The sequence below is a fragment of the Juglans regia genome, chromosome 7, assembly GCF_001411555.2.
Source record: "Juglans regia cultivar Chandler chromosome 7, Walnut 2.0, whole genome shotgun sequence".
NCBI lineage: Eukaryota > Viridiplantae > Streptophyta > Magnoliopsida > Fagales > Juglandaceae > Juglans > Juglans regia.
Window position 1 is genome coordinate 29,118,559 of NC_049907.1, and position 19,613 is coordinate 29,138,171.

The 19,613-nt window shown below is 39.0% G+C and overlaps 2 protein-coding genes across 2 annotated transcripts; one reads left to right on the top strand and one right to left on the bottom strand.

Annotated features, from left to right (window-relative positions):
* Window positions 1-12,328: 12,328 nt before the first annotated feature.
* On the top strand, window positions 12,329-12,844 carry LOC108990287. The gene has a single exon (XM_018964208.1). The coding sequence runs from the start codon at window positions 12,329-12,331 to the stop codon at window positions 12,842-12,844; it is 516 nt and encodes a 171-aa protein (XP_018819753.1).
* A 3,928-nt stretch (window positions 12,845-16,772) lies between these two features.
* LOC108990293 (geraniol 8-hydroxylase-like) lies at window positions 16,773-18,467 on the bottom strand. Its single transcript, XM_018964214.2, has 2 exons — window positions 17,571-18,467; window positions 16,773-17,447 (listed from the first exon to the last, which is right to left on the bottom strand). The coding sequence occupies exons 1-2, from the start codon at window positions 18,465-18,467 to the stop codon at window positions 16,839-16,841; spliced, it is 1,506 nt and encodes a 501-aa protein (XP_018819759.1). The 3' UTR covers window positions 16,773-16,838.
* Window positions 18,468-19,613: the final 1,146 nt, after the last annotated feature.

Below are 19,613 nucleotides of genomic sequence, written 5' to 3' on the forward strand. Positions count from 1 at the left end.
TTGGATCCTTCTAGTATTTCTTTAGCCTCATGGCCTCGGAGTCCTCATCAGTATGATGTTTCTTTCTCCTCTACCGTCTTGAGTTGGTTCTCACACACCAGGTTCAGCCTCTAGTCTTTCGTGGGACATACTACTACGAAGTGCCTGCGTCCCCCACATTTGTAGCATTCCTTAAGCTTGCCCTTGCCAACATCACGTTCTAAGACCCCCGTTTCTGGTGTTGTTGGAGTTTTGTGCCAGGTGCGGTCATTTGGTGAAACTTGGCCCCTTTGGGTGGTTACCTCTGTGCAGAAGTTGGCAAGGACATGGGTTTCCAAAGTGGGGAAGCTCTGTATTGTTGCTCCAAGTGGATTGTTGATAAGCCTCTTCCAAACATCGTCCCGTAGGCCTTCTCTATAGCGTGCAATTGATTGGCATTCCATTTTGGATACTCGACTTTGAATGCTGAGTTCATGGAACTTGTTGCTATAATCATTTACTGAGGCCAATCCTTGTCTTAATAGAAACAGTTTTTCAAATAGCATATCCTCATAGTCCATCGGTAAGTATTTCTCTTCCAGTTTAAATTCATCTCTTCCTAATCTATAATTGGAGGTTGGTAGCGCATGTGTAGCTATTCCTCAACACTCTACCACCAAACTCTTGCTTGCCCCTTTAAATTCATTCTCACAAAATGCACTTTGGGGTCAGCTGTCATCCCAAACCAATCAAAATGGTCTTCTACGGTAGTAATCTAGTCCTGGAAAGCATAAGGGTCTAGCTTCCCATGGAAATCAAAGACCTCCACTCTAATTCGTCACATAGCCTTATCGTGGTGATTCTTAGGAAATTTTGTATGATTCATGTAGGATTCCATACGGTTTGTGAAGTTGTTCTCACCGTTATACGTTCATGGTATCCACCGAGATCCATAGAAGGGAGTGAAAGGTGGTATGTGTGATTGGTCTTTGTATTTCCATCTCCTTTGAGATGTATCTTTGGTCCCCCGTTCTCTGGTGTGTCCTCTTGTTTGTTCGCACTTGATCCCTTCGAGTTATCAAACACGTGGTTCCAAATGACATCAACCTTCTTGTTGAGACAACCCAGTTGGTTAATTACTTCAAGCAAGAGGTCGTCGCATTGTTGAGTCGTTAAGCAGGTGGCGTTAGGGGCTTGTTACTCCATGTGTTCATGGTGGCGATGTTGGGAACTTTGGCTCTTGATACCAAAATTGACGCAAGCCCTGCCACTACGTAAACGAAATAATTTCACAACTTTCTGTCATCTCACCAGAGTAACCACATCTCAGGATCATAACATGTACTTTTATTAATCATCAAAACTTCCTTTAAACTGTACAGCTTAGACCCATAAATAGTCTGCCAAAGTGTTGGACTACTCTAACTAGATAAGAAGAATTGAAGATAAAACAAAACTCAATTACGATAACAAGGACATGAGCATTCATCCCTTTAAACTGACTTAGCCTTGTTGATAACTACTACCACTAAAGATTATCCATTTGGCGCCGTTGAGTCCTTCTTGCACTCGAACTCCATCAAAGCACCTCCCCATCACAGCTCACCCCAGGCCCATAGTGGGGACTGAGGGGGAAAGCCTCAGAAAACCCCACCACTGAGCCCGCTCCAATCCCAGGGGCCTTACCCAAATCTCCCACCGAGCGAATAATGTTGGTGTAAGCAAGTTCAACATCTCCCAACTGATGTCCTCACTTATAAGACCGCGCAGAGGAACACCTTCCTCTAAGGTAGAGGACTCAATGTCATACCCAAAGGAGAGGGGATAGAAACATGGTCCCCACCAGCCCCCAAGTCAAGTGGAGGAGTCTCTCCCCAAGAGGTGGTCGTGGGTAGAGAGTGGGGAGTTAAACTTTTACCTTCACTCCCTTCTTCATGTTCTTCAAAAATAGGAGCATCGTCACCTTTCTCTTCGCCTTGGACACCAAGGTCGCCTAAGGCACCATCTTCACTGCTCTAATTTCTCTCGTGGGCCGCACGGTCGGCAAGACTCAACGAAAAGGTAGCATTCACATTGACCTTGCCGCTTTCCCTTGGCAAATCAGAAGCTTCAAATCTAGGGAATTAGAAGGTGGAGCTAGACGCCGAATCAAGTTGTTGAGAAGGAAGATCAAAGTCAAAAGCGGTCGCCAGGTCAGAAAGGGCTTGGGGTAGAAGGCGGGGTACCCTAAGGTCGTTTAGCCATGAGGGAGGTGGCAACATCTGTGCCTGCAGCCCCCCTCTTTGCCGTAGGAAAAGGTGTATCCATAGTAGACTAGCAAGAACACTTCTGTGAAGCCTTTGGAGAAGACTCAGAGGAAGGCTTAGTTGGAGGAGATGGCGCCACAACCTTGTTTATGAAGAGGCGATCTTCAATCCAAGATCCTTAATCCAAAGGTCATCGCATACTCACTGGCCCAGGCGGCAACCATGTCGACACGGGATTGCTCTCGCTCAGATAGAGGTTCAAAAGCCATCATTAGGCCTTTGTCGTAAGGGATTTTACGCCAAGTAGCTCTAATTGGGAATTCTCGGTGCATAGCCTCTGAATTGGGAAATTCTCAACCTACGCCAGAGACCAAGAAAAACTTCCTCGTCCATTGTTTGGCATTTGAATGATGGCTCTCAAAATGAGCCAACCGCTGCTTCCTAATTTGAAAGCTGCAAATGTTGCCCAGAGAGCTCCTCAATGAATAAAATGCTAGGAACTCTCGAGTGGTTAAATATGGGTATTCTTCCCTAGCGAGTTTCAAAATAAAGTGAAACACAATGCAAGAACAAAGAAGAACCCACAATGCATGAGAATGAAGTTACGCACGAGCTAATCTAAGAAGATCAAGAACGTCGCACACTTGGTGACAGAAAGGAAATCGCAAAACGTAAGTTAGGGCATAGACGGGAAGAGCAACCTTTTTGGTGAACCTTTCTTCATCGTGTAGCCATGGCGAGGGAGTTCCAAGAGAATTGAGTCTTGGATCCAAAAGGTGTTGCGTAGATTCGTCAAGTCCCTGGTAGTAAGGGTGGAGCGCCACCCAAATCCTTCGAAGTATGGGACATCTTTAGTAGAAGAAGACTCCGGGACAGCAGGGGTTTGGTATATGTTTCGTTGGGCCATGAGGATGACAAAGAGGCAGAGGGAAAGGAAGAACTAAGGGATATTAGGGTCGTCAATAAAGAAGTTGAGATAGTCGGGTCTCAAGAACGTAAAGAAGAAAGGAATAAATCTGATAGAAGATGAGAAATGAGAAGGAGTAGGGAAATGAAGAGCAGGTGATAATTGCAAATCATCATTACCTAACTAAATGATGTGACTGAAAGAGAACGTGGCGATGATTATTGGGTAACGTACACACATTTCCCAAGTTTAAAATTCCCACCTTTTGATAAGTGGAAACGACGAATAAGTAATAAATGGGTCAGCAGGGTAGTCCATAGGTTGTCTAAAATTCCTAGCAAGGTAGTCTAGGGCCTCAAACATCCTCAACTATGTAAAACAAGATATTTACAATTCCTTCATTGGTGAATTCCCCATGCTTACATGCGAGAGGAATTAGAGAAGTAACTTGAGGAGTTAATATTGGTCTGATCGAAACTAGGGGCCCAAGGCCCATCATCCATAAAAGATAGCTACTCGAAGGAGTCATGTAGCTTAACGCAAACCCTAGCTGCCCTGGTTATTAAGTAGGGATAAATCTCACATTACGAATATGGATGATGTGGTGATTAGATAACTTCGATATATCAGGGATAAGCATTCTAATGGCTCAGCATTGTGCAAAGTTAATCAGTTTATAGTACTCATCTAATATTCTCCATACCTATATATAAGGGTAATAGGTAACTTTTGAATCATTTGATTGAGCATTCTTTTTTTATGGAAATAGATTTCATTTCATTCAATGAAACTGAAGTTACAACTATGACTACTCAATATAGGGAAAAACCTAGATTACAAGCCAAACTACGCATCTGTTAGGGCCACCCCCATCCACAAATTTTTTTGTAGTGGATATTGTCTTAACTTCTAAAAAACTCTCTCCTGACACAGAGAAATCACTCTGTAAAATCATAACTAAACGACCCATCTTCCAAAGGAAGAGAGGTATTATCACACTCCATCCTCCCAAGGAGGAGTACTATCCCATTTGGTCTTCCCAAGGAGGAGGACTCTATCACCCACCATCCTACAAAGGAGGAGCGGAACACTACTGCTATGGACACCAAGTCCAATAGCCTATTTCTTTTTATTGTTATTTAAAACAAAACAACAGAACTAGAAATACATAGAAAATACTAAAAGCATATCTACAAATAAAAAGGAACACACGGACTGGAAAAAAAAAAAAAAAACATTGGGCAAGGGGCTGTAAAATGGGTCCAGCCTAAAAATGGGCCTAACCTGTGTGCAAAAGGGAGCTCATCCCTTAGGGTTTCATCCCTATCTTCCCGCCTTTCTTCTTTCTTTTCCTTATTTTTCTTGTTTCTTCCTTCTTTGCTCATGACCCCCTTCTGTGTCTGCCGGCCTCCTCCTCTGCACGAGCATCGTCCCTCCCACCCAGCCAACCAACGCCACCATCCCTCTCGAGCACGAGCACCAACAAGCCAACCAACGCCCACCTCCCGATGAGCACGAGCACATTCTGCTTTTGCTGCCACCACTGCGTAGGCAGCCCACCCATTCTAGTCCAACGTGCATGCTTCGCCCCTATTCCACTTGCCCACCTCTGCAATAGCCAAAGCTTCCTCCACCTACCAACGCCACCGTGCCTCTCCAGCCCTTGTCCCTCTCGCCCTCCTCCACACGAGCACCGGCCATCCCTTTCTTTTTCCGCTGCCACCACTGCGCAGGTGGCCCACCCATTCCAGTCTAGCGTGCGTACTTTGGTTAACTCCTTTAAACCGATCTGCTCAATCTGCTGTACTCCACCATGGTGGGGTGCGAGTCAGACTGAGATCACCGGAAATTCCCAGTTCAGTGTTTCTCCTTTATTAGACCTGAGAAAAACATACAATAACAAAAATAAAACAGACTTAAAAAAAGAGAGAAAGGACGAAAAATGGGCAGGAGGGATGTGAGGGGGGACGAACCAAAGCTCCCACCCCCCTCAAGCTAGTTTCAATTTGGGGGTGTCTTTAGAGAGAAGTTGGAGGTACTTTGATTGACCATTTAGAGCATTGGCAAATCATCAATCATCTGATTGAGCATTCTAGAATTATTATCTTTCACTTATTGCTGACTTAAGCATAAGAGGTGTCACACACACACCGTGTCGTCCACTTAACGGTTTGTAGGTTAACTGTGATACCTTGTATTTTAGTGTATTTTAACTGAATGATTATTTTAATTAATTTAAATATTAGTTCTCTGGTTTTAAAATTTATTGGATTTCTTGTTGGTTTATTTTATGATTTTTTTTAAATTGTGAAAATTATTTTGTTATGCTTTATTAATATTAATTATTGTTTTGCATTTAAATTTCTCTTAATTTAAATTAGTTTGTGGGTTTTAAAATTATTGTATTGTTGGATTTAATTATTTTATTTTACTTAGTCACTGTGCTTAAATTAATTTTATTGAAACTGTTGTTTTGAAATAATTTTCGCTGGAAATTTGTCACCCAAGTTGTGAGGATTAGACCTCATTCATTTCCCTTCATTTTTCTTTTTCCTCTTTCTTTTTCTCTTTCCTCTTTTTCTTCTTTCTTTTTCTTTCTTTTCTTCCGGAACCGCTGCTTTCCTGCACAGCGCCCCCTCCCTCTCTCCACCCAGCCACCGCCGTGTGCCGCCATGACCGTCACCGCCCAGCCTATTCGCTTCCCCATCAGCCAGCGACCACCACCCTCCGATCTCAGCCCCTAACTCGCCGTCGTTCTCCTCCACGAGCAGCTTAAAGCCGGTGACGGTCATGGAAGCCGCCATGACCGTCACCGCCCCAGCTTAAAAAAAATGCACCGCCACCGTGCCACAATTTCTTAACCACTTCATCCTCGACCTCCCAGCTACCTAATGCACCTATTCTTGGCTCTGATCTATCACCGGTGAAGCCCATCTATCTCCATCCCTGATTTGAGCATTCAACCGCTGCCCACACCGCCACCCACAGCCAACAACCACCACCACTAGCTTCACCAACATCCCTAAACCCTACCCTAGCAATCTCGGATCTTGGTTTGTCACCATTCAAAAGTGAGTTTTTGAGACCCATGGCCACAATGTATTTGGCACTATTTTGTTGCTGCGTTGCCGCTTCTAGCACCTTCGTGATCTTTCAAAAATTATATTTTAGCATTGTAAGTATTTTTCCCAAAGAACTTTTGAGATTTAAATGTATTTTTGCGCTAACTCATATTTACTGTTAATTGGTTGGTTGTACCTGACTGAGTCCAAGGAGTAAGGGGGTCGATTGGATTGGATGATGGAGTTGTTTGTGTGATTGGTTTATGCTATGAAATTTGTTGGCTGTTTCGGGTTTAAATATTGGTGTTTTGAGTTTGAATTTGGTCATGGTGGATATTGGTGATTTTTAGGAAGTGATGATATATTTTGGGATTATGAGGGTTTTAAGTTTTAAAAAATTAAAATAGGTTATTTTAGAAGCTTAGGCTTAAATATGGAAATCTGTGATTGATTGAAAACTTACAGAAATTATGAAATTATTTTTATAGGTGATGTTTCATAGTCGACTCGACATTTTTTAGGAAAGTTCTGAAAATCTAAGTTGTCCGGGTAAGTGGGATTCATATAATAGTTTTGCATAAAAGAAATAAAATGAGGTTGACTTTGAAAATATGCATGTTTGTTTGAAAAGAAATATGAAACGACCTTAAATGTTTGTTCTGCATATGCATAAATTCTATATAAGAGAAAGTATTTTCTGTCATGACTGGTGTAGACATGAGTTAATTTTGTGCATCCTATTTCTGAATTATGCAAAAAGAGTGAAAACGAAAATCTAAAAGTTTTGCTATGAATAAATGAAGATATTTTGATTCTGTTTATTTCAAACATGTGAAATGATCTGAAGCTATTCAGTATTTTGTTTTGATATGATGTGTTATCTGAAAAACCTTGGCATGAAGTTCTGAATCTGTATCTGAATGTGATCTGTTTTCGATGATGTTCCGTTCTATTTTGTTTAGCCCCAGCCACGGGTATAATGGTGGTTTATAACCCTACTACGGGGGTGAAACATGGTATACGGCCCAGTCACGGGTATAGTGGTGGTTTATAACCCTACCAAGGGGGTGAAACATGGTATACGGCCCAGCCACGGGTATAATGGTGGTTTATTACTCTACCACGGGGGTTAAACATAGTATTTGTCCCGATGTGATGCTATGAGATGATATGAATATAATGTTTTCAGTTTGGATATGCCGATGGATTTTCTTTTGGAAATAAGTTTATCTTTATGGAAACTTTGGTCTAATGTTTTTGGTACCAAGTTTTGTTTATACATTTTCAAAGAAAATATGTTGTTTCTGCATTCAGAAAGTAAATGTCTTGTTCTGCATACCAAACTTTATAAATGCTCATGTTTACATGCTAGTATATGCTCTCCGCTTACTGAGTTGTTGATAACTCACCCCTTATCTTCACAATATTTTTTTCTAGATATTTTGATGGTTCAGCTGAGGATCAAGATTTTGAGGCTTTGGGTGAGATGATTTAAGTATAGTGGTTTGAATCAAATTTTCTATATGATATTGGAAATTTGGAATCTATTTTTATATTGTTGAAATGTGAGTTTAAGTGTTAGAGCATTCTCATTGGATTAGCTAAAAGCTAAATTCAATGAGAATTTAGCTATTAGGTCAGTAAATTGCTCACATTGAATTAGCTATATTCCAAATATTTAGAATATAGCTACAGTAATATCCAAACTAATTTCTAAATTTGGAACACACTATTCATTCATCAAATCTCTTTTATATTATTTCTTTCTCTCTCCTTTTAATATCAATTATTTCTCTCTCCATTTTAAATGACAATTGAAAAAATATAATTAGAATACAATTACTAATTAATATATAATATTATGAATAGTAAAATATGATAAAATAAAATAAATTCATAATTAAAAAAATTAAAAAATTTTCAAAATTATTAATTACTCATTACTATATAATGAATAAATGGATAATCCAATTTGGAGATTTGATGTGAACAGTCAAAGTTAAATTCATCTTATATTATTTTATTGTCATATAAAGAAAAAATGGCTATTACAATGTAGAAACTTATGTGAATGTAATAGCTAAATGCTAAATTCATCTTGCATTCATCAAAAATGTACTTTAACTTTAGCTAATCCAATGAGAATGCTATTAGGAAGTAACTCTCTGACCCGTGCGGGACCAGGGTGTTACATTAACGATCACGACGTGTGGTGGGACACGTCCTTTACAAATGTTATACATGCTAAACATTAGTTTCATTTTATCAGTATTTTCTTTTCCAATTGAATTTAAAATCTCGATATTTAAATTCTTTACCGACTGACACATCAATATGTATAGTTATGTAAGTAAAAGTGTACGTATAAATAACATTTTCCTTCTCATATATATATATATACTCTATTATAATAAGTAGATATCTAATTATGAATAGTAACTTTTGTTATTTTTTCGTTAACTTTTATTGTTTTTCTTTTAAGCCCGTTAAGTCTTGTTTTACCAAAAGGCTTTTAAAACCTTTGAACATTTGATGTGTAACTCTTTTATAGAATTTAATGAAGGATCATGTTTTACCAAAAGGTCCTTACGACCCTTGACCATTTGACTTGTAGCTCCCTTGTAGAATTTAATGAAGGATCATGTTTTACCAAAAGGTCCTTATGTAATACCCTGTATTTTTTTTAGCGTATTTATTTTTTTTATGTGGAAGATTTTCTTTAATTAATTTAAATATTATTGTTCTTGTTTTAAAAATTTATCGAATTTTTTTTCTCGTTGGATTTATTTTATAATTTTTAAGTTGTGAATTTTATTTTGATGTGCTTTGGTGATATTAATTTATGTTTGTTTTTAAATTTTCTTTTTGCTTTAATGAATAATTTTATTGTTAGACTTTAATTATTATGATTTTATTTATTTATTTTATTTTTCCCACGCACAGCACTACCCAGGCACATCTTTCTCTTTTTAAACTTTAGGGTTTTCTTATCACCCATATAGATATACGTTTTCATTTTTAGACTTGGAAAACTACCCTTTCTTGCTGCAACCAGCTGCTTGAACCACCCAGCCCCCCTATTTTCAACGCCAACCTCCATCTCCACGCAAGTAAACTGACGCCCAGTAAACGACCTTCACCAAGGCTCAAACCTCATCGTGCGCCATCACCTCCTTCACAGCCTCAGTTGCTGCCACCAGCGTCCACCCATTCAAGAACAAACCGAGCACACCTCCTTCTTTCCACAACCCAGCCGTGGAGGGTGCACCCCTGCAGAAACCGTAAGTCTAGTCTTTGTGTGATAGCCCCACCGCCAGCCCGTTGGCAAACCGTGAGCCCTGCGTAGCCCCGCCGTTGCCTCTGTGTTACAACGCCCCTTAGCGCCGTCCCTGCACCACCACCGTTGCACCCCCACCGTAGTACAACTCCCACTGCCCTGCCATCCTACCTCCTCCACAGTCAAACAACACCAAAGAAACCTCTGTTTTTGTCTCCGAAAACAGAGCAATTTTTCTTTTCTGCTTCCAGCTGTTCGACGCAAACCAGCCGAGTGACGCCGCCGCCAACCTCTTCCACGTCATCGCCACCGCACTGAGTGTATCTTTGGGCGCTGCACTCCATCCAAGTTCATCGCTCACCTCTCGGTAAGCTACCCCCCCAACTCAACTATCCTCTCCGTTCGCTCTCCCTCACTCTCTCGCTCTCTCTTTCTCAGTATTATTTCACGTCGCCGACCACCTTGTACCGCCCCAATCCGCTATCGCGAGGTCCCCTCTGGTGAGCAAGGGGCTACTGCACGTTGCACGTATACCTTCCCTCTCGGTAAGGTTTCGAAATAGGATAGTATTTCAACCCGTACGTAAGAAGAAGAATAATTTTGAGTTTTATTACAGTTTTGCCCTTTGTATGATATTTTCTGATGTGGTTTCGTGGTCTTAGTTTAAGGGGTTTATGTTTTTTTGGGCTTGGTTTATTGATTGGGCTTGTTTTTTTTTATTATACATAAGGATAAAAAAAAAGATGATTATATTGTTAATTTGAACTATTTAGTTTTCAATGGAACTCATGTTGGCCTTATTTTATGGGATTTTTTTTTAGTAGCTATAGTATTCTTGTAATTTGCAATACGTTAGGGGTACTTTAGTATTTTAAAAACACCGGTATTCTTTTATCATAATAATTATTCGATTACTCTCTTAGGTATGAATTCGTTTTAGTGGCTATTGACGAAATTAGAAAGGGATAATATTTTTAAGGGTTAGGATAATTTTAGAAGTTTAAGAAAATAGGTTATTTTAGTATTTCAGGTTTAAATATTGAGATACATGTTTGATTGGAAATTTACGATAATTACGTGATTATTTTATAGGTGACGATTAATTATTGTTCGACATTTTGAGGAAAATTTTGAAAAGCTAAGATGTCCAGGTAAGCGGGGTTCCTATGCTAGACTTTGCATTAAATAAAATGAACTGAGGTCCTTTTTGAAAAATTTGCATGTTTTGTTATGAAAAGAAATCTGAAAACAACCTCAGATAATTGTTCTGCATTACTCATGAGATTCTGTTTAAGAAGAAAGTATTTTCTGTCATGACTGGTGTAGACATGAGCTTATTTTTGACATTCTGTTTCTGAACTTTGAAAAAAAGAGCGAATATGAAATTTTGTGCATAAAGTATGTTTTGTGATCTGATTCTGTTCTGTTCTGTACTCTGTTATGATGTGGCATCTGAAAAACCTTTGGCATGACTTTCTGACTCTGATTGTGACTCTGATATGGTGATTCTGATTCTGTTTTGCTCTGATATGTGGCCCTGTCACAGGATATAATAGTGACCTCTGGCCCTGTCACGGGAGATAATAGTGACCTCTGGCCCGCCACGAGATATAATAGTGGTTTTCTGTTCTGAGTGCAATCGCTTTGGTAACACGGTGATTTATGTTCTGCTTGGCTTTTCGCAGGATACACAACCCTACCACGAGGGTTAAACATGGTCTCTGTTCTGATATGATGCTCTGATGTCATATGATAAGATGAAGATGTTTAGTCATGTTGTGCCAAAGGAGTCTTTAAATATGAAAAGTTGGTTTCTGAATATGAAATGTTTGAAAAGTCGCTCTGATTTTCTAATAATATGTATATTTGAGATTTGAATATTGCTACTGAAATGTTTTGTTTCTGCATTCTGAATTATGTGAAAATGCTTATGTTTATACACTAGTATATGTCCTCTGCTTGCTGAGTTGTTGATAACTCACCCCTTATCTCCAATTATTTTTTCAGATGATTTTTGAATAGTCCAGCTAAGGATCAGGATTTTGGAGCATCGGTGAGATGATTATTTAAGCATAGTGGATTACTCATAGAAGATTCTGAGAAGTTGAGGATTTTATTAAGATATTTTGTAGTTTTCTGACGACGTTATATTTTTTGAAGTCTATAAATATATTGATGAATTGTGAGTTTTAAGTTATAAGGAGTAACTCTTCGATCCTTGCGGGACCGGGGCGTTACAGTTGGTATGAGAGCCAGGTTTGAATTCTGCATACTATAAACCTTGGAGGTTTAGATATCTGTGGGTTTAGGAAGAAACTTCAGATTTGAGGTGTAGAAATTCTAGGACTAAGAGGTGATGAAATTTGTATTTAAGGTTTTAGAATCTGTTAGAGTTTTAGGCATATATTCTAGGAAATTTGAGGTATTAAAGTTTGTAAATTCCAAGAACCGATCTTCATGACGTTTAAGGCCTTAGAAGTTAGATCCATTCGGTTTTTAATGGAATGTAGAAAATGATTTTGATAAGATTTAAAGGTTAGATTTTATAGGTGTAAATAAGCTTGATCTGAAGCCAAGTTAGAAGGTCCGTAGACTCTGATATATGAGGTCTTGAAATTTTGGACTTTAGGAAATAAATTTTTGAATTGGGGTTTAGAATTCTACGAACTACGAGGAATAGATTATTGATTCGTGATTTATAGATTAATTAGTAGTTATATTTTTTTCGCGCAGTTATTACTTTATTATTTATCTTCCTTTGAAACGTTTAACCAAAGATGAGTCTTCCAGGATGGCTGCTCGACGTCGTGTTTGAAATCTTGGGGGCTTGAATGCAGGAAATGAAGAGGACGGATGCACCATAGAGCAGTTCAATCAGATGCACCCTCCCACTTTTGATGGTCGTGGCGACCCGACCTTAGCTGAGGATTGGATCCAGGACATTGAGGAGATACTCCGTGTCTTGAATTGTACTGACAAACAGAAAGTGTTATACTCTGCCTTCAAGCTGACCGGTGAGGCTAAACGATGGTGGATATTAGAGAGAACCATCAAGGAAGCTGATGGGAGGGGAGTGGTTAGCTGGCTCCACTTCAAGCAGATTTTCTTTGATCATTTCTTCCCAAGATCGATTAGAGACGCTAGGGCCAAGGACTTTGCCGTCTTAGTGCAAGGTACTATGACAGTGCACCAGTATGCGGCCAGATTTATTGAACTATCACGCTTTGCCTTATATCTTATACCCGATGAGGAGAAGAAGACCCGAAAATTTGAGGAGGGACTAAATAACCATATTTATGAGCGAGTGGTTGCCCTTCAGATCCAGAACTTCTCAGAATTAGTAGATAAGGCCACAATAGTCGAGCGAGGCCTCAAGAGAAGTGTTGAACTTTAGGAGCAGAGGAAGGGGCCGACGCCGTTAGGGTTTCCCTCGAACGAGAATCAAGGACCAGGGAAGAGGATGAAGCAAGTGAACAACCCAAGCCAGAGACAGGTCCAGGACAATCAACGGAATAACTCCTGCAAGTCATGCAACGTAGTACACTTTGGGGATTGCAGAAGGAGAACTGGACGGTGTTTTCGATGTGGGAAGCACAACCACCTCGTTAGAGATTGTCCAAAGCAACTAGATGGGAGCATAAACCCCAACCCGCCTCAGAGGACTGATTTCACAACCCGAGGCAAGATTCAACACAAAGCAGTGTAGGCTCGAATCCAACTCCATATAGAGTGCGCAGCGGAAGCGTGATTAACCCTTTGGAGGTAGCAGCAGTTAGCTAAGCAAATTTCGAGGACGAAATTTTTTTTTTAAGGGGGAGAGAATGTAATACCCCGTATTTTTTTTAGCGTATTTATTTTTTTTATGTGGAAGATTTTCTTTAATTAATTTAAATATTATTGTTCTTGTTTTAAAAATTTATTGAATTTTTTTTTCTCGTTGGATTTATTTTATAATTTTTAAGTTGTGAATTTTATTTTGATGTGCTTTCGTGATATTAATTTATGTTTGTTTTTAAATTTTCTTTTTACTTTAATGAATAATTTTATTGTTAGACTTTAATTATTATGATTTTATTTATTTATTTTATTTTTCCCACGCACAGCACTACCCAGGCAAGTCTTTCTCTTTTTAAACTTTAGGGTTTTCTTATCTCCCATATAGATATACGTTTTCATTTTTAGACTTGGAAAACTACCCTTTCTTGCTGCAACCAGCCGCTTGAACCACCCAGCCCACCCTATTTTCGACGCCAACCTCCATCTCCACGCAAGTAAACTGACGCCCAGTAAACAACCTTCACCAAGGCTCAAACCTCACCGTGCGCCATCACCTCCTTCACGGCCTCAGTTGCTGCCACCAGCGTCCACCCATTCAAGAACAAACTGAGCACACCTCCTCCTTTCCACAACCCAGCCGTGGAGGGTGCACCCCTGCAGAAACCGTAAGTCTAGTCTTTGTGTGATAGCCCCACCGCCAGCCCGTTGGCAAACTGTGAGCCCTGCGTAGCCCCGCCGTTGCCTCTGTGTTACAAACCCCCTTAGCGCCGTCCCTGCACCACCACCGTTGCACCCCTTCACAGCCACCGTAGTACAACTCCCACTGCCCTGCCATCCTACCTCCTCCACAGTCAAACAACACCAAAGAAACCTCTGTTTTTGTCTCGAAAAACAGAGCAATTTTTCTTTTCTGCTTCCAGCTGTTCGACGCAAACCAGCCGAGCGACGCCGCCGCCAACCTCTTCCACGTCATCGCCACCGCACTGAGTGTATCTTTGGGCGCTGCACTCCATCCAAGTTCATCGCTCACCTCTCGGTAAGCTACCCCCCCGAACTCAACTATCCTCTCCCTTCGCTCTCCCTCACTCTCTCGCTCTCTCTTTCTCAGTATTATTTCACGTCGCCGACCACCTTGTACCGCCCCAATCCGCTATCGCGAGGTCCCCTCTTGTGAGCAAGGAGCTACTGCACGTTGCACGTATACCTTCCCTCTCGGTAAGGTTTCTAAATAGGATAGTATTTCAGCCCGTACGTAAGAGGAAGAATAATTTTGAGTTTTATTACAGTTTTGCCCTTTGTATGATATTTTCTGATGTGGTTTCGTGGTCTTAGTTTAAGGGGTTTATGTTTTTTTGGGCTTGGTTTATTGATTGGGCTTGTTTTTTTTTATTATACATAAGGATAAAAAAAAGATGATTATATTGTTAATTTGAACTATTTAGTTTTCAATGGAACTCATGTTGGCCTTATTTTATGGGATTTTTTTTTAGTAGCTATAGTATTCTTGTAATTTACAATACGTTAGGGGTACTTTAGTATTTTAAAAACACCGTTATTCTTTTATCATAATAATTATTCGATTACTCTCTTAGGTATGAATTCGTTTTAGTGGCTATTGACGAAATTAGAAAGGGATAATATTTTTAAGGGTTAGGATAATTTTAGAAGTTTAAGAAAATAGGTTATTTTAGTATTTCAGGTTTAAATATTGAGATACATGTTTGATTGGAAATTTACGATAATTACGTGATTATTTTATAGGTGACGATTAATTATTGTTCGACAGTTTGAGGAAAATTTTGAAAAGTTAAGATGTCCAGGTAAGCGGGGTTCCTATACTAGACTTTGCATTAAATAAAATGAACTGAGGTCCTTTTTGGAAAATGTGCATGTTTTGTTATGAAAAGAAATCTGAAAACAACCTCAGATAATTGTTCTGCATTACTCATGAGATTCTGTTTAAGAAGAAAGTATTTTCTGTCATGACTGGTGTAGACATGAGCTTATTTTTGACATTCTGTTTCTGAACTTTGAAAAAGAGAGCGAATATGAAATTTTGTGCATAAAGTATGTTTTGTGATCTGATTCTGTTCTGTTCTGTACTCTGTTTTGATGTGGCATCTGAAAAACCTTTGGCATGACTTTCTGACTCTGATTGTGACTCTGATATGGTGATTCTGATTCTTTTTTGCTCTGACATGTGGCCCTGTTACGGGATATAATAGTGACCTCTGGCCCTGTCACGGGAGATAATAGTGACCTCTGGCCCTGTCACTAGATATAATAGTGACCTTTGGTGCTGTCACGGGAGATAATAGTGACCTCTGGCCCGCCATGGGATATAATAGTGGTTTTCTGTTCTGAGTGCAATCACTTTGGTAACACGGTGATTTATGTTCTGCTTGGCTTTCCGCAGGATGCACAACCCTACCACGGGGGTTAAATATGGTCTCTGTTCTGATATGATGCTCTGATGTGATATGATAAGACGAAGATGTTTAGTCATGTTGTGCCAAAGGAATCTTTGAATATGAAAAGTTGGTTTCTGAATATGAAATGTTTGAAAAGTCGCTCTGATTTTCTAATAATATGTATATTTGAGATTTGCATATTGTTACTGAAATGTTTTGTTTCTGCATTCTGAATTCTGTGAAAATGCTCATGTTTATACACTAGTATATGTCCTCTGCTTGCTGAGTTGTTGATAACTCACCCCTTATCTCCAATTATTTTTTCAGATGATTTTTGAATAGTCCAGCTAAGGATCAGGATTTTGGAGCATCGGTGAGATGATTATTTAAGCATAGTGGATTACTCATAGAAGATTCTGAGAAGTTGAGGATTTTATTAAGAGATTTTGTAGTTTTCTGGCGACGTTATATTTTTTGAAGTCTATAAATATATTGATGAATTGTGAGTTTTAAGTTATAAGGAGTAACTCTTCGATCCTTGCGGGACCGGGGCGTTACACCTTAATAGCCACGCTGCACAGATGAATTGACGTCTCTTTTTTATCATGTCCTTTTTGTTCTGATTGTATTCATTTTCCTTTCTTTTTTTTTTCAAATTTTTCTAAATAAAAAATTAATAATATTTTATTATTATATAGAAAGTAAATATATAATCTAATATGGATGCATACTAATGCTCATACTTTATTGAAGTTTCGATTTTTTTTTTTAATCTTGATTTTTTTATCTTTTTTTAACTTTGTATTTTATTTTTTTAAACAAATAAATTATTAATTTTTTTATTTTTTTTTATTTAAATTATTATGTCAGGTGCAAGTCAGGGTTAACGTATCCGGCGCACCCGTTTCCTAGTGTAAATATATATCGAAAACAAGAAAACAAAACTGACGGCATTCGCCCATTTAAGTTTTCGAGATCATGTTTATAATTAAATGCCAAGTAGTTCAGCCATGTATACTGACTTCTATAGTCAAAATGATCCGTTTGTCCTCTGTGTGACTGCAATAAAAGAAAATCCAACAATTAACACATCGATTTGAAAGATACCGGCAATTCAGTGTGCCCCAGCGTGTGTCCCACTTGGAAGCTTATTATATATGCGCCAATCTAAGAGAAAAAGACCAAACATGAGTTACTTTTTCAGCGAAGGATAGGGACAGCCCGCAGGGGATGTGCCATCTGCAACGTGATCCCAAATTTTTCTTCCATGTTCAGGTCTTCGGTTGAGACACCATCTTCGAGCTTCCAATCAAAGGAGTGAATTAGCGAACCCAACATCAAGTGAATCATCCGAATTGCCAAAGGCAACCCAGGACAAATTCTCCGCCCAGAACCAAATGGAATCAGCTCAAAGTTCTGTCCTCTAACATCGATATCTGACCTCAAGAACCTTTCCGGCTCAAAGGAGATTGGGTTATCCCATGTGCTTGGGTCTCGGCCAATGGCCCATGCATTCACAAGTACTTGTGCACCTTTAGGGACCGTGAAACCTGCTATGGCAGTGTCTGCGTCAGGCGCTTTGCGTGGGATTAACAAGGGTGCTGTGGGGTGTAAGCGAAAGGTCTCTTTAACAATTGCTTGTAAATATGGTAGCCGAGATATGTCTGATTCTTGGACAGGGTTGCCTTTGCCAATGGTGTTCTCCAGCTCCGCTCGAGCTTTCATTAGGGTTTCTGGGTTACGAAGTAGCTCCGCCATTGAAAATTCCAAAGTGCTTGCAGTCGTATCAGTACCAGCTACAAACAAGTCCTATTCACAATAATATTGTATATCCGTGTTAGACGTTTAGCTTTACTCATCATGCAAATATCGTAGATGAATGAAAACAAATACATCACACTTTGAAAGAATTAAGTGATAGAAGATGATAACCAGTAACAGATGCTCAATACGAGATGTATCAATTTCCTCGCTGTTATTTTCGCTGATGTCGAGAAGAGCGTCTAACATATCATTGGAAGTAACATATCCAGGAACTTTCCTTAGCTGCAACCGTACAGCAATCATCTGGTTAAAAAGCTGCATCATCTCCCCAGTGAAAATCTTGTGACGGCTCCTTATTCCTTGAGGGTCAATCTTACGGAGTATAGGGAAGTAATCCGCCAAGTTAGGTTTTCCACCTGCTTCCGTCATATGCCTCACAAGAGTTTTGAAATCTTGTACCGAACCAGAACCAGGCTGGGAGTCCAAATCCATCGAGAAAATGGTGCTCGATAAGAAGTTTAATGATGTACCGAAGGCTACTTCACCGATCGCTACTGCACAACCGGCTTCACAACATTTTTGAACTTCAGATAACAGCTCCTGGACTTTACTGCGGCGGAGGTGGTGGTTGCCATCAAGTTTCTTACCGGAAAACATGTGCAAGTTGCATATCTTTCGAATGCTTCTCCAGCGTGAAGACATCGGCATCCAAGGTAGACCAAACTCATCATGTTTGTAAGAACGGAGTGCGTCAGGGACGGTTCGATTGGAGAAGGAGATGTCATGTGTTTGGAGGACTTCTTTGGCCATTAATGGGGAAGAAACCACCACAGTGGTTATGCAGCCCAGTTTTAAAGACATTATGGGACCATGAATCTGGGAAAGCTTGGCAAGGGACATGTGGGGTTTGTCACCAAGTTCAAAGAGGTTTCCAATGATTGGAAAACCGTTCGGTCCCGGCGGATACTTGATTGCACTTCGTTTTTTCCATCCTAATAATGAGTTGAGAGAATGAACCAAAATACAGGTAAAGATAGCGCATAGCAGGAGACCTAAGAAATCCATCTCTGTATCAAACACCTCTGGGAAAGTGCTTAGCTTTGAGGGATATTACAATGGATACTTAGATTATATAAGAAGATACTATTATTTATATTATATATTCTCAGTCTTGATAAGCTCGGCACGTTTGCTTTGCTTCTTATTTTATTATTCTTGTTGTAGTTGCCACGTTCATCGTCTAAACAAACCGGTTTGAAGATTCAACAAAAGTGAACTATGTGAACACTAACGTGGATATGCTATCTTTGTACGTCTAATGTTATTCCGAGAAAGAGTAATGATACTTGTCGTAGTGAGTGCGTAAGTGCTGTCTAGTTATTTTGGAAAATTTGAATAAATACGAGATCCACATGAAAATAAATTAATTTTTTAATAATAAACCTCATTTTTTTTCAAAGCGAGTATACGGAACTTGCACACTCCATGACGATACGTAACATTACTCTTCCAAGATAGACAGTTGTTGAGAATAATTTCAAAGAGATGCTATATAGGTTAGGTTATTCTTTACAATTTTTTTTTTGGGATATATCAATAACAAATTAGGAAAATTTTGTATAAATAAGAAAGCTTTTTTCCGATATGACTTTATAGAGACATGCAAGTTTTACATGATAAAGTTATGGCTTACGATTTACTATATTATTCATTATCTTTGTAGAGTTATTCTTAGAAATCTCTTTCAATTATAAACAACCAAATAGTTTGTTTGAAATCCAACTTTCATTCTAATATGTAATCTAATTTTTCACAACAGCTTTCATGTGCGGTAAAAACTACTCATTTGGTGTATACAATAAAAGGAGGAGTAGTGTGCTATTGCAACAAATGGATTACACAAAATTAATCTTACAAACTGATATGGTTTTATGGGATTCGTCATATCTATTTTACAATAAAAGTAACTTTACAATTTAACAAACCACATCAAGCCACATCAATATATGATATTACTTTTGTGTAATCACTTTGTGGTTAGATTATTTCTCTTTTCATAATGGTTAATAAGGAAATAAATATTGGTGAAGTTGTAATTTTTTTATTTTTTATTTATTAATGGTTAAGGATTCTTAAAAAATATTTGAAAGAAAATGAAAAAGAGGTGCAATTTGCACTAGTAATAACTTCGAAGGGAAAAAAACACGAGGT